A 25000-nucleotide genomic window follows, 5' to 3' on the forward strand; every position below is an offset into this window, starting at 1 on the left:
AGTTTTGGTGTTCGCTGTATGCTATTTGGTTGCCTAGCAACGGGTTACGCCTTGGCGTGAGTGTAGTTAGACAGAACTTCCTCTCGTCGCTGATCAGACCCATCCTATCACACCCTGAGTCAAAACCTTTCAAAATTGCAGTGGTTGCATAAAAAAACTAAAGAAACCATGCCAGCGCGCATAATGTTTGTTTACTTATGTTTGGCTTCACCTAAATAACTTGTGAGTACAGAGCGAAACGCAAATATCCGCCTGCACTTATCAAACACAAATCAAATCAACCAATTAATTCATAAATGAACCCCTTAAAAAAAGAGACAAAACACACAACATGCAACACCATGTGCTCGGCTATATGTGATATCAAAGCGCTTTACCTACGGAGTCTATCTCGAGCAGCCGCTGCAGGTCGCGGATGCTGTGGATCTCGCTGCGGGAGAGCCGCTCGAGCAGCTCCCGGGGTAGTGGAGACTCCTGGGGGGGGGGGGGGGGGCACAAGACCACATCAGAGAAAGCTTTCTGCTCTGTAGGCATGGCGACCAGGAACTCGCGGATCATTCAATGGTTGAAACAGTGCAACGAACATGTTAGTGTCAGTTTTACCCTTTACGTCCATGCAGTGGCCTACGATCAGAATGCCGTGCGTAATTACGCAGCAGGCGAAATTACGAACGTCGTGCGTGGTGTTACTGTGTCTGTGTTGCAATGCAATGTTCAACATAAACATCTGGTCCTCCGAATAGATAGGCTGTGTAGTAAATTTAAAGTAATTTGAAGGGATAACCGGTGCCATGGAGCCTACCTCAGCAGCGGTGCGTAACAGGCACAGGCAGAAGGCGATGAGGTGACAGGACGCGGCTTTCATCTCCTCTTCAGGTTTACTTGGCATCTGAATGGAGTAAAGTCCACAGTGTGGCTCCCAGGTCGGAGAAGCACAATAGACCGACCATCCCCACGGGAGTACCCGTGTAATCCACGATCAAACCGGGAAAACTAACCAGCAAGGCCAAACGCACAGAAGTCGCTTCAAATGAACGGCTTTTACAGACAAACGGTGAACTTGGTTCAGGTCAAGTTGATCCTCGTTTTCCTGCTTCGATCAAACAGGTGAGCGCTTTAAAAAGAGGAGGCAACGTTCCTTAATCCCTTCCGACTATGTTCTTCATTTTCTCGTTCAATTCTTTTGGAAATTAAAGACATGTTTTCCATGAGGATGCATGTAGGCCCGTGCGTTAACTCTAATGGGAAAGGGGATAAAAGCGCGCAAGTCTCTGAAACACTGACTTTTCCTCTAAAACGCCCTCGGCGACGCGTTTGCAAACGAGCTGCATCTTCACAACTATGTTTAACGATACGAGCTTGGCGATATAAACGCGGTCCCAGTGGATACGCGGAGATGTCGTGTGATCTCTGCAATGAATGAAGTCAGGATGCTTTGAGTCGGAGGATAAAAGCAGAACCGCTTTTTGGCCGGCGGCGTGGCTCGCTCCCGCGACACTGCGGGCGCGCGCTTAAAATCCCATTAGCTTTTACTTTACGCTTTTATATACATATATATATATATATATCTGTACTTCAAAAACGCGAGTGTTTAAGAGTTTTGAACGCCTTATTAAAGAAACGTAATTTAATGGGTCTTCTTTGTTGTGAGAGACGGTCCGCTGTGGCTGTCAGACTCAGCGCGCTGAGTCACTGGCTGAGGATTCAAGGGAGCACTTTCACCAGCAACCTCCCCTACTAAATTAATTATTAGGAGGCAGGAAATGGGGCGTGTAATGACGGTTCTTAGAGCCCAAAGATTGTTTAATCATTAACCATCAGTACTAAAGATGTTTCCTTCTTCCTGACAAGATTTTTCTTAATATTTATTTAAATATAGCCCTATAATAGTTCACATAGGCCTACTCGTTTTTCAGCGTTGGTGGTGACACCGGTGCGCAGACACTGGAGTGGAGACAATGGCATGCAATTCCACGGATGTTTAGTAGGCTAGGCCTACATTGTCAACTGCTGTTAGGAAAGGCATTTATTAAAAATGTATGTTTTACTGTATGTTTGCTACACCATCTCGTCATGACGCCCAGCCGTTGTAACGGCTGGTTGTTTGGGCCTATGGTGAAATAACCCTGAGCTGCTGGCACAGTTCAGCCAGCGAGAGTGATGTGTCTGACAGACGTTTCAGGTTTTCCCCGGTTCTCGGGACACTTGGGGCCGGAGAGAGGGGTCCGTGATAGCGGCACCTGCAAGTCTATGCCTGCAAGGCCTCCCGGCGGAGGGAAACAGCGACGTTTGAAGAACAATGACTCGTACCAGGCACAGCACTGCCATCTGGCGGTCAGAAATATTATACGTTTTTATTTTGTTCACAGTAGTGAACAAAATATTTTTCCCGGGAAAACTAACCAGCAAGGCCAAACGCACAACACAGTAGTGTTACCGGGAAATCTAATTCAGTCACTGTGGTGAAAGGATTAATTAGGTTGTACAAACCTACCTTGAATGAACCTTTCATTATGTCTTGTGTTCATTTAATGGGGTTGGGTTCGTGTTGGGTCTCTTTCTCTTTTCGCCTGCTTCTTGTGGTGTGTGTGGAGCACCAAAGGCTCTTCAACCATTCAAACACCTCCACCACACACACACACACACACACACACACACACACACACACACACACACGCACACACACACACACACACACACACACACACACACACACACACACACACACACACACTCACCTGTGATTCCCTCACCCTAATCCTGTTGGCCAGAAGGTGAACTGCACCGAGGTGGACTCCCTGAAGTACATGAACTGCGACATGTACCACGGGGGGGGGAGGGGGAGATGGGGGGAGGGGGGGAGAGGGAGACGGGGGGTAGAAGACAAAGGGGGAGGGAGAGGGAGACGGGGGGGAGAGGGTGATGGGGGGAGAGGGGGGAGGATGGAGACAGCGGGGAGAGGGAGGCGGGAGACGGGGGGGTGAGGGGGGGAGGGAGACGGGGGGGAGAGGGAGACTGGGAGGGAGAGGGAGACTGGGGAGGAAAGGGAGAGGGGGGGAGAGAGGGAGACGGGGAGAGAGAGAGAGACGGGGAGGGAGAGACGGGGAGAGAGAAAGAGAGACAGAGAGTGTGTGTCCAGCTGTCTGTCTGTGGTTTCTTTTTACAACCGACCCAGAGACAGAAGCACCACCCCCTCCCCTAACCAAAACCCAGGGAGGAGGTCCGAGTATAATGATGGAAAAACATTTGTTGTTTTGTTTATAATTTCTGATCAATATATTATTATTATTAAGGCACTTATGTAAGCATTATTTACTAATAAAACGAGAAATCATCGGCTGAACACACAAGAACATTCAGTTGGATCCACTGAGTTGTTTATTGCAATTATGCTTTATTAACAAATACAACAGAAAAATAGTCCCTTACATGGACACAATGAGGACTAAAACAATAAAAGCAGCAGACTTTACAAATTATCAACAGGTGTGCACGTATCATTAATAACTGAACATGTTCTGCGGCCGTTTGGTTCCCAACAGAACACAAAAAATCAAGATTCAGTCTAAAGTAATTTACAACATGCAACCATATCCCATAGACCTCTTGGTTATTATGAATAAAATATAAAATCTGCTTTAAATCAGGTGTAAATCAGGATTATGACAAAAATTATGATATCAGCCTGTAAGACCTAAACTTGTGTTGTCTGAAAATATACAAACATTTACCATCAATAGGTATTTTATATACATTTCAAATAATAAATGTGCTTATCTCACTATGTCTTAAAAGTCTTTTCATGGTTTATTATGCTATACTTTCCAGAAGAGAGAGAGAGGGAAAGGGAGAGAGAGAGAGAGAGAGAGAGAGAGAGAGAGAGAGAGAGAGAGAGAGAGAGAGAGAGAGAGAGAGAGAGAGAGAGAGAGAGAGAGAGAGAGAGAGAGAGAGAGAGAGACGGAGAGAGAAAACAAGAGATAGATACAGAAACAAAGAGAGACAGACAGCAGGAAGGAGAAAGAAAGAGAGAGAAAGAGAGCGAGAGGGATGGAGAGAGAGAAAAAGAGAGAGAGACAGAGACTATAACTGCCACAGAGACACTGAGTCATCAGTCCTCTCAGGCATCCAAAGCCCCTTCATCAAAAGCCTCAAATACTCTAACTAGTGTGTGTGTGTGTGTGTGTGTGTGTGTGTGTGTGTGTGTGTGTGTGTGTGTGTGTGTGTGTGTGTGTGTGTGTTTGTGTGTGTGTGTTTGTGTGTGTGTGTGTGTGTGTGTGTGTGTGTGTGTGTGTGTGTGTGTGTGTGTGTGTGTGTGTGTGTGTGTGTGTGTGTGTTTGTGTGCGCCCGTTCGCCCATCCGTCCGTTCTTTTTCTACAACCGATACAGAGACGCTGAGGCACCACCAACCCCCAACTCCCACAGTAACCCAATCACAGGGATGAGGTCCCTGGTGAAGGAGGCCTGGAAGGTGTGGATGTGTGTCAGTGTGTCTGACGACCCTCCTCCACCTGGGGACACTCTGTAGAAGGACAGGGTGCCAGCAGGCCGGTCCAGATACACTCCCACTCTGGTAGAGCCAGCCGGGGGGAGAGGTATGGCTATTTCACCGGTGTGCACCGCAGTGTAACGATCATGACGACAATAAAGAATCCAGAACTTGTTCCCTCCAAGCTGTCTTCCACGACCCACCCCTTGCCTTGGGACTATTCTGTATGCCACTCCTATATTAACACGTCCTTTCCACTCCACCTCCCAGTAACAGCGGCCACTCAGAGCTTCTCTACCCAACACCTGGAGCAGGGAGTTAAATCTCTCTGGGTGATCCAGGTACGACCGGGCCTCTTCAACCAGGGTGACGTTCTTGTTGTCCTCAGACAGAGAGAGGAAGCTGTTCCCCACCTTCGGGTCCAGTGTGAGTTCACAGGCATCTGAGGGAGAACAAGACATGATGAGCTGCTGAACCATTCTTCATTGTCATCATCATCATCATCAATAGTACTGTTCTCCTGCGTTCTTCTTCCTTTTATTCTCTTTCAGACACTTTTTTTGGTCGTTCTCTCTTCTTCAAACATTAACATAGAAAGACAAAAAAAAGTTCTATAGTGGAATCATGTGCTGTATATTTTCTAAGCAATTGTACACATTGTGTTTATGATCATTACAATTAAAGTTAATTGGAAATCTCATGTGTGTGTGAGTAGCTGTCCCAATCAAAAACATTGAAACGAGGACGATTGTATAAAGTGCATTTACTCCCTCAATAATTATACTACATCAACATTTTCGGTAAGATGAGCTTATCACTCACATGAAATATCTAAACAATATTTGTAATATCTTCCAAGATATTAAACTTTTGGATTTCCCTATACACATACATTGCACCCAACCTTCAAAGTGACATCTGTGTAAACAACAGACTGAACAAGCTGAGCTCACATACAGGCTGCATACAAGCATACATAAATACATATACAAATACATATACATACTCATACATAGATACATACATATGTAAAAATACAAAGGTACACATAGCTAAACATAACTATACATACTCACAGACATACGTATAGATACGTGGTAATGTAACGATACATACAAAAAGATACTGATATGTATCCATGAATACGTATTCATAAGTACACATAGCTAAACATACATACTCAGACATACGTAAACATACATCCACATATATAAACAAACATATTAATATACACACACATAAGCGTGTAATGGCAGTACAAGTACCATTTCTTCAATAATTGTATGATTTCTAGTTCCTATTCCTGTCCTATTTCACTTTCCTTACATTGTCCATTAAAGGCACCCAGTGCAACTTTCGAGGCTTAAAAATAAACATTCAATTTCTAGTCTTTTTTACACGTAGTAAGTTTCAATAACTCCATACCATTACATACCGACATTCAAGCAGCAAAGATGAGACGTCGTTGTGTGGTGAGAACTGATAGAAATCGATAACAACAACAATGCCGCCATTTTCTTTATTTTTTGTAACCTACAATAAATAAAGCAGACTTCCAGTCAATGGAAAAATGGCTTCTCCCCACCGGCGATTGTTGTTGTTTACGATTTTCTATCAGTTCTCACCACACAGCGACGTCTCATCTTTGCTGCTTGAATGTCGATATGTAATGGTATGGAGTTATTGAAACTTACTACGTGTAAAAAAGACTAGAAATTGAATGTTTATTTTTCATTGAATGTTTACATAAAGTTGCACTGGGTGCCTTTAAGTTTGCACGTCTGAGTTATAGTTTGTGTTGTTCTTGAGAACGAGTCTGTGGTTTGAGGCTAGGTTCAATTGGACAACATACGTGGCTGGTTGTCTGCTTCCGGTAGAAGCTGAACATCGATGCACTTAAAAAAAACACCTCTTGCACGTCATGACGTCCACAAAAACTAGGGAACCGTTCGCAGAATTCGTGGTTCGGTTCATGTCACGGTTTTGCTACGTTTTGCGTAAAGCAGGGGATGACACAAGTGACTATAAAAAAAAGTACACTTATAAACATGTAGTGTGACACACACACACACACACACACACAAACACACACACAAAAAAAATATATATATATATATATATATATATAATATATATATATATATATTATATATATATATATATATATATATATATATATATATATATATATGTATAAATATATTTATACACACACCTCAACAACAACGTTATGAAAACATCAACAACAATGTTATGAATATATAAACAATTCTTGGATCCAGAACTTACCAAAGACAAGCAGCTCAGCAGTGTGATTGGCCGTGCCAGCGCTGTTGCTCGCCATGCAGCAGACCGTGTTCACGCCATACCTCACACCTCTGACGAAGAGGAAGCCCCTCTCCACCCAGGCCTCTGATTGGTCGTCTGTGCCGTTCCTCTCCAGGGGCCTGCCGTTGTGGAGCCACTCGACGGTGGGCTCCGGCGTTCCGCCGGCGTGGCAGGTATAGCGGGCCGTTTGGCGCACGGGCAACACGTGGGTAGAGGAGTGGAACTCTGTGATGCTGGGAGACTCCTCCTCCTCCTCCGTGGGCGTCATTGAAATAGAAACTGGACCTTGGTAGACCACAATATAAACCTGACCTTAGTAGACCACAATAGAAACCTTACCTTAGTAGACCTAAACACATCCAACAACTTTTCAACTCTTAAAGAAGGAAAGGAGGCCTGACAATATATAATGTGAAGATATAATGAAGAGGGGATGTTCAGACATAAATCCCAAAAGCAGAGGGTGTTCTTGAAATAAATGTTAATAATGTAATTTGTTTAATAACTTGGATAAAACCCTCACCGAGTTCATCCAGTAAGTGCTCTCTCCCCTCCCTCCAAGGTGACGGTGAGTCTAGAAACAGGACAGAGGAGTACAGAAGGAATGAGCTCTAAAACAGAACGACATTGTCTCTAAACATCACAGGTCCCACAGCCAACCAAACAAAAAGTCCATCCCCCTTGCAAGAAAACATGTTATCATTATTGATGTTAATACTAATTAAAATAGCCAAAACTATAATTATCAATATCATTATCGTTGCTATTATTACAATCATTCATATTATTAACACCAATTATTAACACCAAAAACAATAATGATCATGAACAACTAGAGTTTCCGCGCGTGCGTTGCGCGCGCTCAACCTCTAGTTGTAATATTAAACCAATAGCAATAATGTGGAAACCCCAGTCGATAATGTAACAAATTTCTGAGCACATAATATAATAACAATTTGCCTATAATGTTACAACGATAACAATTTGGTTCACCTATTACGTTATGAAGCAAGCATAATAATTTCCTCCTTATTTTATGAAGCAAGCATAATAATTTCCTCCTTACTTTATGAAGCAAGCGTAATCATTTAAAGTACGCCGCATATTGTTTATCAGGAGATTTGACCCTGAGGGTGTTCGACACTTGATTGTAATTCTATAGAATGATGTGATTTAGACTCACTGAAGTGCAGGGAGATGAGGACAATACTCAGCAGTCCGAGGCTCACAATGACAGTGATGAGCAACCATAGAGCTGTTCAGTAGTAGGACACACACACACACACACACACACACACACACACACACACACACACACACACACACACACACACACACACACACACACACACACACACACACACACACACACACACACACACACACACACACACACACACACACACCAACACATACACACACACGGTCACTTTGGCGAAAAAAGTTTTCTAAACATAAATCTTAAATGTATTTGGAGGAATACATACTTTTTTGGATAATTCTTTTGGACTGGATTATTTATTTTAAAGGTCCCATGGCATGAAAATCTCACTTTATGAGGTTTTCAAACATTAATATTTACAATATTTATATATTTATAAATATTTAGAATTTTATTTAGAATATTTATCCCATATTCACAACATCACCCGGACTGCATTCTTCCACCTCCGCAACATCGCCAGACTCCGCCCATCACTGACCCAATCCAGCACTGAAATCCTAGTTCACTCATTTGTCACATCACGCATAGACTACTGCAACGCCCTCCTCACCGGACTCCCCACCAAACTCATCAACAGACTGCAGATCATTCAGAACTCAGCCGCCCGGATCATCACCCGCACCAAATCATCTGACCACATCACCCCTGTCCTCATCCAACTTCACTGGCTCCCAGTACACTACCGCATCCAATACAAAACCCTACTCCTCACCTACAAAGCTCTCCACAACCTAGCCCCCAGTTATCTCTGCGACCTCCTCCAAGAATACACTCCCTCCCGCTCCCTCCGCTCAACCTCTGCTGGACTACTATGTATCCCCACATCACGACTCACTTCAATGGGTGCCCGGTCATTCAGCTGTTCAGCACCCAGGCTCTGGAACTCCCTCCCCCCACACATAAAACAGTCAGACACCATTACAACCTTCAAGTCACAACTGAAAACTCACCTGTTCAAACTCGCACACAACATCTAACTGATCACTGTTTTGTTTGTTTTTTTGTTTTGTTTTGTCTTGTTTTTGTTTTATTTATTTCTTATTGCTTATGTTTATTTATTTATTTATTTATTTATTTTTTCCACAATGTCTTGTTTTTTAAAAAATGTATGATGACTATATGCTCTGTAAGGTGACCTTGGGTGTTTTGAAAGGCGCCTCTAAATTAAATGTATTATTATTATTATTAATATGGGTACCCCATATCTGGCTATCGTCCCCCAGTGGCTAAAACTTGCGTTTGGTGTAATACGAGCACTAGGTATCCTGCTCTCCTTTGAAGAAATGGAAGCTCAGGCGTACTGTTACGCGGCTCAGACGTAACAAAGAAACGAGGCAGGAAACAGAGCGACAATCCACGTTTCTGGTGTTAATTGCGTGGAAAGCATCAATCAAAACTGGTCTTGACAATCAGAGCAAAACACAAATCAAATCTCCCGCCGCCGTCTCTCGGAGGCCAGGCCCACTTTTATCCGGTTTGGGGGACACGCCCTGTACGCGGGCACACCCCCATCCTGGAACATGCGGGACCAGGCCTATGAGGGCAAAGGGCAGACAAAACAAGTAGCACACACACAATGACTACTGAAAGGCCAATGTGGCCGTAACACGCGCTGATTTGGAATGTGGCCCCATATGTCGTCATAAGGGGCCAAATTACTGCCGAGGACCCACCACCTCGCCGATGAAGGAGGCGAGGTGGTGAGGCTCCGGTGGGAGACAATCGCGGTCAAAAATCCCTTTCTACTCCATGTAGTGGTTCAGTCTACTTCAGATTGATTTGGACGCTGAAGAACCAGAGACGTCGGAGAACCCGACACAGTCGTTTGAGATTCATAATATCGTCTGGAGGCGCACACAGCTTTTGGCCGTGATAACCCATCTCTGTATAATATGATATTATTTAGATATAGAGCTCCAGGACTCCCGAGCTTCAACCCTAACCCTAACCCGGAGTATTCTAGAATATTTACAGAACACGGCCAAAGGCTGTGTGCGCCTCGCCATTGTGATACATCCACTGTAAACAGAGCGCATAGTACCATGGCCGCAAGCTGCTCAGGGCCACACCCCCACCCTCCTCCTTGACCCGCCTCGCTCCTCCTCATTTGCATTAAATCTACAGACACCGAAACGGCGCGTTTGGGGAAAGCTCAATGTGCGACTGGCTCGTAGTGGCTGTAATTCTGCACCACGGCTGAATTTTGGGAACGACTTCAAATACTGTGTTAGGGGCCCACTAATATCTATATTAAAGCATCCATAAGTAGCATGCAATGGGACCTTTAAATTCTCTAAAAAGGGGCACCTACCAAATCTTCGCTTTCTGGTCTCCTCCCGGTTCAAAGGCGTGTTCTCAGGTTCCTCAGAGGGTCCAGGGTCCGGTTCAGAGATGGTGACCATGGGTGCTCTCTGAGGGCTTCCACGGCTTCTGAACTTAGCCTTCTTCATTGCTCTATCAGCTGGAAAAACAATGTCAGGTGTTTTAATTCGGGCCTGGTTAGTACTTGGATGGGAGACCACCTGGGAATACCAGGTGCTGTAAGTGGTGTTGGGTGGTGGCCAATAGGTGGCACTCTTCCCTCTGGCCCCTTCACTCATCCATCCCGATGCCCCAGTGCAGTGATGGGGACACTGTGCTGTGGAAGGTGCCGTCCTTCGGAGGAGACGTAAAACCGAGGTCCTGACTCACTGTGGTCATAAAAGATCCCAGGACACTTATCGCAAAGAGTAGGGGTTTCCCCGGTGTCCTGGCCCAACCAGGCTCATTCAATCTGGCCCCCTAATAATCCTCCTGTACAATTGGCTGACTCTTCAATTCCCTCACTCTCCACCTAAAAGCTGGTGTGTGGTGAGCGTTCTGGCGCAGATTGGCTGCCGTGCATCACCCAAGTGGGTGCTACACACTGGTGGTGGTGAGTTAGGTCCCCCCCTTCTGTAAGCGTCTTTGGGTCATTGAAAAGCGCTATATAAATATAATGAATTATTAATTATTATTATTAATTCTATTGCAACCAATTATCAGCTTGCAATCTGATACCATCAGTGTCAGGAAATGTTTTTCTTCTGCTCTTATCAGATGCCTTAATTTGACACACAGAGTCACGGACGCACTCAAGCACACACACACGGACACAGAGTAATGTACACACAGATATATTCATATTGCGTGGCTATCATTCACAGTCCAGACTCTCTACGGTCTGCAGAATCCCTCGCCGTCTTGAAGAAACACCTGAAGACCTCAACTGAGAACACCTCAGTAAGTGATGACTGGTACTGTGGCTCTCGTGTTGAGTTTAGAACACACTTAAGCAGAACAAGTACTGGTCTATAGCATACATGTTATTATTCCCTCATTATTGACATATACACACAGTAATACACACAGAAATACATACGTACACACACAGTAATCGAGGGGGCACAACATGTGGCCTGCGTGTCACCAGGGTCTTTCACATCGGCCCATGCAGAAAATATGAGGACATATAATTAATTTGACACGTGAGTACACCTGATATCACTTCAGCTATATGAGCAGCCATTAATAAAACACAAAATTGTTGATTAAATAAACCATTGTCACTCTAATGTCACTTTGCACTACCATTAATATTAAGTAATGAAAAACTAAACTTGTGTTCTGCTGCCTAAAGTTACTCTGCACTCTGTTCCACGTATATAACAAACATATATCATGAAACACACAACTACTTGAGATGCCTAGCAATAGTCCGTAACTCATGGGCGTAAGTCACAAGTCAAGTAAGGTAAATGAGAGCTTTTGGTCTTGAACACACACATGTCGTTATTTAGGAGAATAAATCTGTCTATACGGTCGCTGGTTCATCAGGTTGGTCCCTTTGGTTAATAAATTTTTCTAAAAGTACATTTTAAATGTATGCAGATGAAAACACTTTTTTTTTTGGATTATGGCACCTACCAAATCTTCTCTTCCTGCGCTCCCTCCGGTCCAAAGACGTGTCCTCAGGTTCCTCAGAGAGTCCAGGGTCCGGTTCAGAGATGGTGACCATGGTTCCTCTCTGACAGCTTTCAATGCTTCTGCTCTCAGGAGTCAGCTCTGCTTTATCAGTTGGAAAAATCCCGTCACACGTTTTTATTCTGACCAGTAATCAGCCTGCAATCTGATAGAATCAGTGTCAGGAAGTGACAGTTTTTCTTCTACTCTTATCAGATGTCCTCATTTGACACACAGACTCACGGATGCATGCAAACACAAACAAACATTTTTTCTAAAGAGACAACATACATCGGTAGAATATAGCAGATAGCGTCCCTCATTATGGGAACGGCAGAATTAGTGTGTTTTGCTAACATTGTCTGTGTGTGAGTGTGGGTGTGTGTGGGGGGGGGGGGGGAGTGAGTGAGTGAGTGAGTGAGTGAGTGAGTGAGTGAGTGAGTGAGTGAGTGAGTGAGTGAGTGAGAGAGAGAGAGAGAGAGAGAGAGAGAGAGAGAGAGAGAGAGAGAGAGAGAGAGAGAGTCTAAAAGCAGTGTTGGTTGTTCCAGTAGTTGATGTTAACTCTGATGCATATCATTTCTGTGAAGCCTATCTCTTCTGCTCACAGGGAATTAACATCCACGCAAACCACTTTTACCACGCAAACCACCGTCTTTATGCCTAGTGTGAGTGCGGCCTCAGGACGCACGCAAGTTTGCCTGTTCCGTGCTACAGGAAGATTCAGCACGAATCCCCCCCTCCCCACTCCCCCCGCTGGCCCGTGGTCACACTGCTCCCAAAGGCCGTGGCCTGGGCACGATTGCTCCTTCATACATACGTCATCACGTCGTAATACAATAAATACGTCATCACCAAGCGTCCTTGCCGCCATAACAACGATGGAGAACAACAACGTGAACGCTGTCGTCGGCACAATTTTCAAGTAAACCCTCGACTTCACTATCGCACCAACGTAAACCCAATCGTGAACCGCTTGCCGCCATTGTTTAAAAAGATTGTTGATGGGAAGAAGGGCATGGACCTATAAAGAAAGAAGGGTCACGCAAGGACTACGTCATCCAGCTCACGTTGCGTATCCGTGCGTGTCATCACATTAGCATCTGTACTTTGGCCACGGCACACCTCTCCCAAGTGTGCCGTGGCCAAGGGGCTGTTCCATGCTGGAATACAGATGGCGTGGTCACACTAGCCAAACAATCTAGACTTTAGTATGCAAATGAGCTCGGGCACAGGGCCGCGGCCCTAGTGTGAGTGGCCCCATTATAACTGTCACTTAGGGCCCCAGTTAGGGCCCCAGTTGGGGCCCTGGTCGTTCATCATTCGTTACTCATTTGTTCCTCAGTAACTACCCGCGTTTTCGCGTACCTTATTGTAAAGTGTTAACGTGTTACCGTAGTACTGACAAATCTTGTCGTTTATGTCGTTTTGTAATTATTATTTTTGCATTTTTCTTAAAGTAAACACATACACACACACACACACACACACACACACACACACACACACACACACACACACACACACACACACATAAACGCACACTTTCACAAACACTTACCAGTTATTTAGTTGTAATGTGGTATTCTTAGCATGTTGCTATACTATGCTATACTGTAATTCTGGGGGAAAATAATGCATTGTATTTCAGTGCACAGTAGAGGGCAGTCTCTCTCTCTGTTGCACACACGCACACACACACACACACACACACACACACACACACACACACACACACACACACACACACACACACACACACACACACACACACACACACACACATTGGAGTATATATCTTCCACATCCATTTGTGCAAAAGCAAAAGGGTTTAAACGTCAGTGGGTGAAGGGGGCAACGCAATGTCAGCTTAGAGTACTGTATGGGGGGGTCACACAAGGTTAACCGCTAGTTAATATTCCTTCCATTGGTCTTTGGGTCTGGACTAGGGTGAGACTCTGAGCGCCGTGTAGTCATGACATCTCTCACTGACAACATGTATGCAAAGGGCCTCGGGTTACACCAACATGTTGATTTCGACAGGATACAATCCAAATAAGGCTTCAACACACAGCTCTAAATTAAAACTCTAGCACAATTGTGTCCTGAAAAATCCTGAGCTGGTGATAAAATAAGTAGAGTGGCTGTAATCGAAAACCCAGTTGGTAGATGCTCTGTGTTGGACTGAGCCGAGAGTGCGTTCTGTTCCAAGGAGAGACGGAGAGAAAGGTAGGAGCTCTTGTGCGTTTGCTATTGTCTTGTGCTAATCTTGGGAGCTTACACTAAGCTTCTGTCACGTATTATTACTTTCTGCTTGTTCCCGAGATGGATTTACTGAATATGTTTAGCATGGTGTGCTTTAAAATGTGTATTTTCTATGTTAGGCCTATTCATATTTTTATTTTATTTCTTTATCAAACTAACCATAATAATCCTGGCGTGTGATTCAAAGTTTGTGCTCAAACACAAATGAGAAATCTTATTACGTGCACTTGAAATTGTACTTTCTGAAGCAATTTAAATGAACCACTTGTGGAGTTATGGTAATACTTCCTTTGTGTGTCACTTCATATAAACCTAGTGATCCATCTGGAATATATCACCCCAAAAAACCTTAATTAAATTCATCAAGTCTGATTTGTGAGACTATAGATTCAAACCAGCATAATGACCGGCAGCATATTGACTTTCATTCGTACTTGTATCATGCATTAATTTGCTAGTATGATCACGCTGCAGAAAGTGGCAATGCCACCTGCACTTTGAACAGGCAGGTAGGTCAGTGGCGAAGTGGACCTTCCTTTGTCTTGGTGCGGACAGCGGCCTATCACTTATTCATGCCCGGCTATCTGACCCGCTGCCTAATTGTGTCAGGAGGGGGGCCAATTACCCGTGGCGGCTTACAGGCCCAGAGAGCCTCACATGAGCAGACACGGAGACGGAGAAGATCGCTGTCATCCGCAAGGGACGGCGTGCGTCTTATTTACATTTAGAGGCCGAGTTCGGGTTCAGCTCGCTAGGCAAGCCGTGCGTCTCGCGGTTTCTCCTGTGGAATATGATACGGCTCCTACTTGACTCACACTGACTGACTGACATAACGGCAGGGATGGGGGCGAGGACGGCGATGAGGGAGAACACGTCGTACCCGTCGGTCTCGTGGAGAAAGGCGATAACCAACGCGGACATTCTGAATCTCTTGACGAGTGGCCGTCAATCCGTGTAGTGATTTACAGAGAGGTGAGATCCAATAAGATTGCTTGGTGAATGATTGCACATTCATGTAGTGGGACCACCCAGCCGGGACATGCACACACGCGCACACACACACACACACACACACACACACACACACACACACACACACACACACACACACACACACACACACACACACACACACACACACACACACACACACACACACACACAGAGAGACATTCGTTGTTCAACAGTCCCTCTATTTCCAGTGACCTCGCAGGAACCAGCAGCTATGGAACAGCGCTTTGTGGACCCGGATCGCGTGTCCCCAGTGACTGATCCGCCCCGTTCCAGTCTGTCCTCAGGAGGAGGGCGGCCCCCCGTCCGCCTGCCACCCTCAGAGCCCACTCCAGCTCACCCCCCTTCTGGCAAGTCAGGTAAGTCACGGTGCATTCCCACGACTCCCAGTTCTTGGAAACAACGTCATCCGTCCGCCCTCTCATTTCCTCCCGCGTCAGCTCCGTAACGCGCCGTGCACGAGGGCAGCCTGGGGACGAGTGTGACCCCCCCCCCCCCCCCCCCCCCCCAGCGCGCCCCCCAGCCCAGCTTGGTATGAGGGCACTGAATTCTGTGGGCTTTCAAAAACAACGGTACATTAAGTGCAGTCTCTAGTGGTGTCTGCGCTCAGAATGTAAAGATGATATGTGTGTGTGAGTGTGTGTGTGTGTGTGTATATATATTGTATATATGTACTGTGTTTGTGTGTGTGTGTGTGTGTGTGTGTGTGTGTGTGTGTGTATGTGTGTGTGTGTGTGTGTGTGTGTGTGTGTGTGTGTGTGTGTGTGTGTGTGTGTGTTTGTGTGTGCAAATCTGTGTATGTGTGTGGTGTGTGTATTGTTGGGTGTGTGTATCTGTGTGTATGTACAGTATGTTAGTTTGTGTGTGTGTTTGTCGGTGTGTATGTTTGTGTGTGTGCGTGTGTGTGTACAGCATGTTAGTATGCGTGTGTTTGTGTGTGCGTGTGCGTGTGCGTGTGCACGTGCGTGTGTGTGCGTGTGTGTGTGTGTGTGTATGTGTGTGTGACAAGTTCAGGCCAGATCAGGTCATCCTTTCTCGTTTCTCTATTGTTCCCGATGAGTCTCTCCCCTGAAACCTGAACCAGTTTATTCTCCAACATGCTTGTTGTCCTCTCCAACATATTCCATTATGGATGGATTCTAAGATGTGCTTGACCAACCGGTCACACTATGTGACAAAACATTGTCTGGAGTTTGACCGCATAGAGGCATTCAGACTTTGAAAGAATGTATAGGAATAGAAAGTTATTCTGAGTATCCGGATACTCTCAGAGGGATTGGGGCTCAGGACAATTTATTGACCATGTGTGGAGCTCTAGTGCTCCAAGAGCCCTGTGCATATTTCTGAAGGGTTTGAAACAACAAAAATCGAACTATCAAATACTGTTTCCCCTTAGGCTCTTCACTACCGGAACACTTTCTACAAATTATTTCAACTTCCTCTCATCGACTATTCGGTTGTTGCTATGCATTGTCTTGAGACGTACTGACCAGCGTTTCCCTGCTCTCCATACAGTACATGGAAACCTCATGGTTCTAAAATGTTCTCTCCCTCCATGCATCCTCTTCTGATTCATGCCCTTCCTCACCTCCCCTCATCTCATGCACCCCCAAATATCCTCCCAAAGGATTCTCCTCCATCGTGTCTCCTTCCCTCACCTCTCCCCTTCCATCCCTCCAGCCTCAGCCTTTCCCCTGGAGGATCAGGTGTACCTGGGGGCCGGGGCCCTCTTCGGACGACTCAGGACGGACCGGCCCGTCACACAACAACTACTGCATTACGGGAAAAAAGAGACGACACCGATACCCGAGGGCCACGACAAGACCAGACTGAGACAGGCCTACCAGCTGGCCTTCAACACGCTCAAATGTATGAGCGTGGATCCCCCTTTTTGTCCTCGTGATTATCCTTCTGTATCCTCCACTTGGGACATCCGCTGAAAAGATTCAGACAGTTTAGCATACAACGTCTAAATCACGCTCGTCTCTCTTTAGCGGATTAAATATACAAGAGCGCGAGCTGTGGTGTAGTTAGTCTCTGCCTTCCACTCGTTACCCCTGTCTGGGTGATTCAGAAGAAGACAATTAAATAGATTTAATTTCCCCCCGTCCTCTCTAAGGACGTCTCCCCCAACCTCTACACCCAGACCCCAATCTCTCTAATGAATAGTAATGCAGCAGCAGCAGCTTCTCCGCACTACAGTGGTCCCCCCGGGGGCAGACACTACCCCTGCAAAGGGACAATTAAATGGGGTACATAAATATATATGCTCCTGTGTTTGATTTCTCTGGGCCGTTGTAATGTTATTTGCAGTAGAGCGACAAGGACCGTCTGTGAAGGCGGTGATAAGAGGCTGGCGGTGGCCTGGCATGAGCACGCGCACGTGTGCGCGTGCACAAACGCGCACACACATGCTCATACACACATGCAAGCAGCGCACACACACATACACACGTACGCAAACGCACACACACACACACACACATATGTGAACACACTCTGGCACATACAAAAACACACATACACACACACACGCACACACTCACATGCCTCCCCCACACACACTGCACATGAATGCACACAGACATACACAAACACGCATTCTCACACACACACACACACACACACACACACACACACACACACACACACACACACACACACACACACACACACACACACACACACACAGTCGGCTGTTCGAGCAAACACTTAACAATGACCACACATAATGAATTAATGAATTATTCTGTTGTCCCTCGCAGACCAAGACCTACTGGAGAACGTCATCCTCGACAGCTGCTTCCACACGAGTCAACAGATTGTAAGTGCTGCGTCCTTCATCCCTCCAGAATGTGCTGAAAACACACTGCCTTTATTATTGAACTACAACAAGGTTATTACAGACATACCTCTGTGCATCCTGTTCTATACTGTAACATACATCCACCTACACAGAGGAGAGATCGGGAGGCTTCCTGAGACATGTGTGTGCTCAGAATGAGTTATGGACCAAAGGAGCTGGTTAGGTGATGTTCGTATTCAGGAGTGTGTGTGAAGTCGGTCTGGTGACTAGTTGTTAGATATTCAAACCTGGCACACCACAGCCTGCCCTGGTACAGAGAGTGGGACTGATGACACTGCTACGCCATAAACCACAGTGGCATGACAGAGGCAAGCTGGTTGTGTGTGTTATGTCCACATTACACACGCAACCACCTGGCCTACCTGTATGTGTTTATATCTGCAAGCTTGTGTGTGTGTGTGTGTGTGTGTGTGTGTGTGTGTGTGTGTGTGTGTGTGTGTGTGTGTGTGTGTGTGTGTGTGTGTGTGTGTGTGTGTGTGTGTGTGTGCGTGCGTGCGTGCGTGCGTGCGTGCGTGCGGGTGTGTGTGTGTGTGTGTGTGCGTGTGTGCGTGTGCGTGCATGCTTGTGCACGTGTGACAATGCGTTGAAGGCCTAGTCGAGCGAGGCGTAGAGAAGCAGGGAGGCAGGCAGGATGTAAGTGTGACGTTACGGCCGTAAAAGTGACACTAAAGCTCTTTAGGATTCAACACAACTCTTTACGGTCGTGTTTATCGTCAGCCACGGCGCTCCTCAGGCAGGAAGGAGCAGGGAGACGCCAGGAAGGAGGGTGGAGGCATGGATCAAAATGAGTGGATGAGAGGGAGGGAGTAGAATACCAAAAGATTAAAAGTGCCAGAAGTAGTGGTATGTAGAATGATTGGAACAGTCTTTTTTTTTTTTTACAGTATATGTACTTTTATGTGTATTTATATTCTACCAAATAACCGTGTTTCAGTGACTGCCTCCCTCACTGGCAGTGAGCTTCCAGTGCAGCAGCTTCCTATTGAGTCGTGGCTGAGGCCGGCTCCGGTTGAGTACAGCCCCTAAAGTGCCTGAAATGAGGATGAGGGTCCCTGGGAGGGAGTGCAGCATAACCTCTGGAAGGCCCTCAGGCATTACTGCGTTAACGGGTGATGCTGATGAACAAGCACGCGGGACTTTCCACCCAAATGGGATTTCTTGTTCTTTATACTGTAGTAAATGTCTGTCTCCTATCCTAAGTTTAATCAGCCTTTGGACGAAGCAGACGCAGGATAGCGTGTTGTTCAGGGTGTTTGAAACTCGATAGCCAATGTGAACGCCAATAATAAATCCCAGCCTCGCTTTGGATAAAATTGTCTCCTGAATAGTAATAGCAATTTAATCTTGCTGCGTGTACTGAGCGGATTGTAATCGTGCCCTATCCAATGTCATCTCTTTTGAAGAGGCCGCCACAGAGATGTCAGGGTTGGTTGTCTTTGTCGTATGCGGAGACTCTACTAATGGTTTACCTCTCAGGTGTAACGTAACCTATTACACTAGGATGTTTCTTGTTAATGGCTAAAAGTTTATGTTATGGGGAAGTTAGATTTGAAAGGGAAAATGATAATCCCAATGGAATGAGTACGACTCTGAAATTTAACGATGATATGAAAACAATTGCATATGTTTTGTTAACGTCATATCTTCCAGCCCGATGACTTGTTGCCATTGGCGATGGTGATGCTCTTCGACCTCCAGGACAGGAAGTTTGAACTCCTTAAACGTCGTGCAGAGGAAGGGGAGGAGCCTCTGCAAGATGTCAGGGAACTTGAAAGCTGCTTCCGCAGGTGTGTGTTTATGTTCACGTGTGTGTTTGTGTGTGTCTGCGCACGTGGGTGTATGTGTGTATATCTGCCGTCTTGTCTGTGTGTGTGTGTGTGTGTGTGTGTGTGTGTGTGTGTGTGTGTGTGTGTGTGTGTGTGTGTGTGTGTGTGTGTGTGGTTCCTAGTATGGTCATTGCATACACAACCGCCTTGCCAAACCGGTTGTGTGTGTCTGTGTATGTGAGTGACTTGGTCTGTGTGGTTGTGTGTGTCTGTGTATGTGAGTGACTTGGTCTGTGTGGTTCTGTGTGTCTGTGTATGTGAGTGACTTGGTCTGTGTGGTTGTGTGTGTGTGTGTATGTTTGAGAGTGTGTCAGAGTAAGAGAGTTAGTGAGTGAGAGAGCGAGAGTGCATTTATGTTTCAATTTAGGGCACTACACCGAATTGGGTTTTCTAAATAATTGTTTTAGAATCTGTAGTTTTTTGTTGCCAAGTCCTTTGGTCCTCTGTAGGTCCAAGACTAACCTGGTCACCAATCTGGTCCTCTCCGGCCCTCTCCGGTCCTCTCCGGCCCTCTCCGGTCCTCTCCGGCCCTCTCCGGCCCTCTCCGGTCCTCTCCGGTCCTCTCCGGCCCTCTCCGGCCCTCTCCGGTCCTCTCCGGCCCTCTCCGGTCCTCTCCGGCCCTCTCCGGTCCTCTCCGGTCCTCTCTGGCCCTCTCTGGTCCTCTGCAGGTCCAAGACTAAGCTCGCGGCCTCCCTGGCCCGCTGCAGGGTGAAGCAAAACCTGGTGAGTGTGTCCTGTGTTCTGCCTGATCCAGTCAGAACCAATCAGAAGAGGGCCAAGCTGCTGCCCTTCTACGCCTGGGTCAACCCACTAACGAGCAGGTAAACAGATCACACAGTGATCACTCGCTACACTCACACAAGCATGGAAACTATGTTAATTTCCTGTTGTTCTGTTGTTGTTTGCTCATCCCCTTATCGAGGGTCATTGTCATAGTTCTAGTGTTATCCCTGCATTGTTAATGGATACGCATACGTGATATAGATAAGGGACATGACGATGTCTGCTGTGTGTATTTATGTTTCCTGTCCGTTTCTGTGATCAACTTGTTAAAATCTCATTGAGACTTCACTTGTTTTGAATAAAGGTGACCATCTCAGACACCCCCAAAAAATACCAACATCCCTTTCCTTTACTGCTCACGCACAGCGTGGAGGAGGTGTGTGGTGAGCTCCAGGCAGACCTGGGACTGCATGAGGTGGAGAGGATGCAGGATAGCCAGGGTGGCCTGCAGTTCTGCAGGGACCCTCTGTGTGAAGACACTCTGTGCTTCCCCCCGCAGCTGCACACCCTGATAGAGCAGAGCCCCCTCGTCGCCGGCCATACGCTCAACGCGCAGGTACCACCTCCACGCGCAGGATCCAGTTGAGCCAAGGGGGCACATGCCATGTCTATTTGTGCAACAGCAAGTCCAGGAAGGCATATAAAGTGGTCATTTTTCAAGGTTAAAGGTGACATATTATACCACCAGGTGTGATTGTGATTAGCCGTTAAAAGCCATCACAGGTGGGCGTGTCCACCTAGATGGGTGCTGGATAGATCAGTCTACCGGCCTACCCAGTGGACTGTAGCAAACGTCGCTCATCTATCCGTCACACATCTAGGTGGACACGCCCACCTGTGATGTCAGAAGCTGCACATTTTCAAAACAGCTTGTAACGGCTAATCACAGTCACACCTGGTGGCATAATATGACCCCTTTAGTAACATTCAACATCTGGTTATGGATAATAGTGAAAATCATGATCTGAGTCAAGCTCAAGCTCTTAAAGCTGCAGTGTGTAGGGTTTAGAGGCATCTAGTGGTGAAGTGGCAGATTGCAAGCAACTGATTGCTACCCCTGTTTGTCGTATTGTACCCATAGCATTGAAAGCTACAGTGATTTGCCATTATTAGAAATATAAAAAGCACTGAAACATTTGACAATGTCAAACCAAATACATACAAGGCTCTCGTCACAAATGCATGTCAGTTACGATAAAGGATGCATATTTCAGGCATGTTTCACTTATCAATACTTATATATACAACAACTTGAAAATATATACTACTTATATAAACCACTTCACTACAATACGATCCAAAGACGAAAGAGATTACAATATTGGCATCAAACTTATTGTAAGCGAATATGCAACTTTAGACTGCTCTAACATTACATATGATGCTGCATCACATATTATTATTACATCTGAATCATTCTAAACATGCACCAAGTAACTTTTTCACTGCAGCAATCACTTTTGTTTGAAATTAATTTTTACTTTCTCACTGAAGCCTTTGACTTTTGATTGGAAATATTTAAACGAGTGCGGTCTCAGGGAAAACCAAGCTCCCATGGCTGAATCCACCCGAGGATTAAACACACGACAAAAGTGATGAAGTGACATAATGTTTAGGTTTTAGAAGTTTGGCCTGTTAGTACTCCACACTGATCAGCATATAAATACAGTCGGAAAGAATATATTCAGGTCTTCAGAAAATCATCTATCTAACTATCTCATATTCCGGCATATCCCTTAATTCAACTTTAACTGTATTTAAATACTGTTACCGGCCTTGACACCCTTTGGTGTTTCTATGTGTCTGTTCAACACAGAGGCGTGTGTGTAGCAGTGAGAGTGTTACCAGCCTGGTCACCCTGTGTGTGTCTCTGTGTCCGTTCAGCACAGAGGCGTGTGCCTCGCAGTGAGCGCGCTGCGTCCTCACCTCCCTGACCACGCTGACGTCCTGGTCGCGGGGTCCTTCTCCGCCTGCACCCTGGCTCAGGTAGCCGTCCACGCCGCTGCCCGATCGGGGAAAGTGCTCGTGTGCGGGGACGACCACACGCCCTCTCAGAGGGACGAGCTGCAGGAGCTGCTCACACGGATGCACATCAACAGTGAGTGTTGCTCTGAGAAGAAACTGAGAGACGTGATAATGGGATTGAAAGGCAGGTTAGGTGCGTCTCAAACGCATGTGTCCTCCCTCTGTTTGTTTATTGCTTTGCTCCGAAAAGGAACCTGCATGTCCAACTCTCCTATTCAGCTGGGATCGCCAATGGACTGGAAATGCTGACAAAATAAAACATCTTTACCAATCATCAATCATCACCACCTGTACTGTCCAGCAAAATTCCTCTCGGCCCTTTCCTTTTCTTTCCTTCTATTTGTCATCTTTTATCCACCTTACCAAGGATTCTATGTGTCTATGTGTATATACATTTACATGTATATGTATGCGTCGATAGGCCGAGGACAAGTACATTGTTTGGTCCTCAATGAAGGTGAACTGTCCTTGTGTGCCAGGAAAAGCGCTTTAAATTAAATGAACCAGTCTTTCTCTCACCTTGACTTTTGCCTGTGTGTGTGTGTGTGTGTGTGTGTGTGTGTGTGTGTGTGTGTGTGTGTGTGTGTGTGTGTGTGTGTGTGTGTGTGTGTTGGACCCCTCCAGACGTGCGTGTCCTGCCGGTGGCCTTCCAGAGCCTGGACGAGTGGGACAGCGCCGCCCAGCGCCTGAGGCTCATGCTGCTGCTGCCCCAGAGCTCCTGCTCCGCCCTCAGCGACCCCGTCCACACCCTGATCACAGAGCACGGAGGTAGAGAGAGAGAGAGAGAGAGAGAGAGAGAGACCACGCCCACACCCTGATCACAGAGCACGGAGGTAGAGAGAGAGAGAGAGAGAGAGAGAGAGAGAGAGAGACCCCGCCCACACCCTGATCACAGAGGTAGAGAGAGAGAGAGAGAGAGAGAGAGAGAGAGAGAGAGAGAGAGAGAGAGAGAGACTCTGCCCACACCCTGATCACAGAGCACGGAGGTGGGGGGAGAGAGAGAGAGAGAGAGAGAGAGAGAGAGAGAGAGAGAGAGAGAGAGAGAGAGAGAGAGAGAGAGAGAGAGAGAGACTCCGTCCACACCGTGGTCACAGAGCACGGAGGTAGAGAGAGAGAGAGAGAGAGAGAGAGAGAGAGAGAGACCCCGTCCACACCCTGATCTCTGTGCACGGAGGTGGGCCGAGAGAGAGAGGGACAGATACAGACTTAGAGAGAGAGATGAAGAGATTGAGACAGAGATTGAGTGAAAGTGAGTTATTGATAATGGAGCACAGGGGGCCGTCTGGGCCTCGGGATGAACTCATGGAGGGATGGATTGATAGAAGCATGGATAAATGGATAGATGATTGGGAGGAGAACTAACTGATGGTGGTTTGTATAGACCGAAGCAGGACTGCAGGGACGGCTTGATAGGCTCATGAATAGATAATAGCAATGATAGACTAATTGAAAGTTGGATAAATTAAGAGTTCAAACGATGGCGAGTTGATAGATAGAGGAGATTATGTTTAGCTTCAGAATGTACAATTATCTTTATCCTTCCAAACTATTGGGCTCCCCTCTTGCAGACGTTGACGTGCTTCAGGACCTGTCCCAGGGCCCAGTGTCTCAGAGCAGACTGGACTCCCTGGTCCACCACCAGGAGAAGCTACTGGCACACGCCCTCACATGTGAGTCATAATCAACGCACGCACGTTCGCACGGACGCACGCACGCACGCACGTACACACACACACACACACGCATGCAAATGCACGCACACACACGTACATAAGCACGAGCACGTGCCCATATGCATGAACACACACTCACACTTACACACACATGCACATATACACACACAGTCACACATACTCACAGAAACACATGCATGGATGCACAAACGCAAACACACACACATATACATGCACACACACACGCACATATGCACGCACACACACACACACACACTCTCGTTCCAGCCCTGTCAGACCCTGTGATCCTGACAGCTTGAGACCTCATCTGTTGCTCCTCCTCTCCTGTGTGTCTCAGTCCCCAGGGTTCAGTCGGTGCTCTACTGCACGCGCTCAGTGTACCCGCAGGAGAACGAACACCTGGTGATACGAGCCTTAAACAAAGCAGACACACCTCCAAAACTGGTGCCCTTTAGGTAAGTATACACACACACACACACACACACACACACACACACACACACACACACACAC

At 46.4% G+C, this 25000-nt stretch overlaps 3 protein-coding genes across 3 annotated transcripts in view; 1 reads left to right on the forward strand and 2 right to left on the reverse strand.

Moving 5' to 3' along the window:
• The window catches only part of LOC130379795 (platelet-derived growth factor subunit A-like), an 11443-nt gene extending 9775 nt beyond the window's left edge, over positions 1-1668 (reverse strand). Inside the window, exons 1-2 of the mRNA XM_056586840.1 lie at positions 803-1668; positions 378-474 (exon numbers count right to left, since the gene is read on the reverse strand). Coding sequence (XP_056442815.1) covers positions 378-474; positions 803-889 — 184 coding nt within the window. The 5' untranslated portion in view covers positions 890-1668. The remainder of the gene's footprint in view (positions 1-377; positions 475-802) is intronic.
• A 2336-nt stretch (positions 1669-4004) lies between these two features.
• Positions 4005-12108, reverse strand: LOC130379786 (uncharacterized). The gene is made up of 6 exons (XM_056586825.1): positions 11985-12108; positions 10351-10500; positions 7998-8069; positions 7338-7388; positions 6776-7099; positions 4005-4928 (listed from the first exon to the last, which is right to left on the reverse strand). Exons 1-6 carry the CDS (start codon positions 12073-12075, stop codon positions 4372-4374), a joined length of 1245 nt encoding a protein of 414 aa, XP_056442800.1. The 5' UTR covers positions 12076-12108; the 3' UTR covers positions 4005-4371.
• A 3399-nt stretch (positions 12109-15507) lies between these two features.
• LOC130380114 (putative methyltransferase NSUN7) overlaps positions 15508-25000 on the forward strand; it is a 14509-nt gene continuing 5016 nt past the window's right edge. The window contains exons 1-10 of the mRNA XM_056587298.1: positions 15508-15652; positions 16974-17162; positions 18059-18117; positions 19810-19946; positions 20654-20806; positions 21135-21324; positions 22653-22866; positions 23418-23561; positions 24362-24463; positions 24825-24942. Of these exons, the coding sequence (XP_056443273.1) occupies positions 15508-15652; positions 16974-17162; positions 18059-18117; positions 19810-19946; positions 20654-20806; positions 21135-21324; positions 22653-22866; positions 23418-23561; positions 24362-24463; positions 24825-24942 (1451 nt within the window). The remainder of the gene's footprint in view (positions 15653-16973; positions 17163-18058; positions 18118-19809; positions 19947-20653; positions 20807-21134; positions 21325-22652; positions 22867-23417; positions 23562-24361; positions 24464-24824; positions 24943-25000) is intronic.

This window comes from Gadus chalcogrammus, chromosome 3 (genome assembly GCF_026213295.1).
Source record: "Gadus chalcogrammus isolate NIFS_2021 chromosome 3, NIFS_Gcha_1.0, whole genome shotgun sequence".
NCBI lineage: Eukaryota > Metazoa > Chordata > Actinopteri > Gadiformes > Gadidae > Gadus > Gadus chalcogrammus.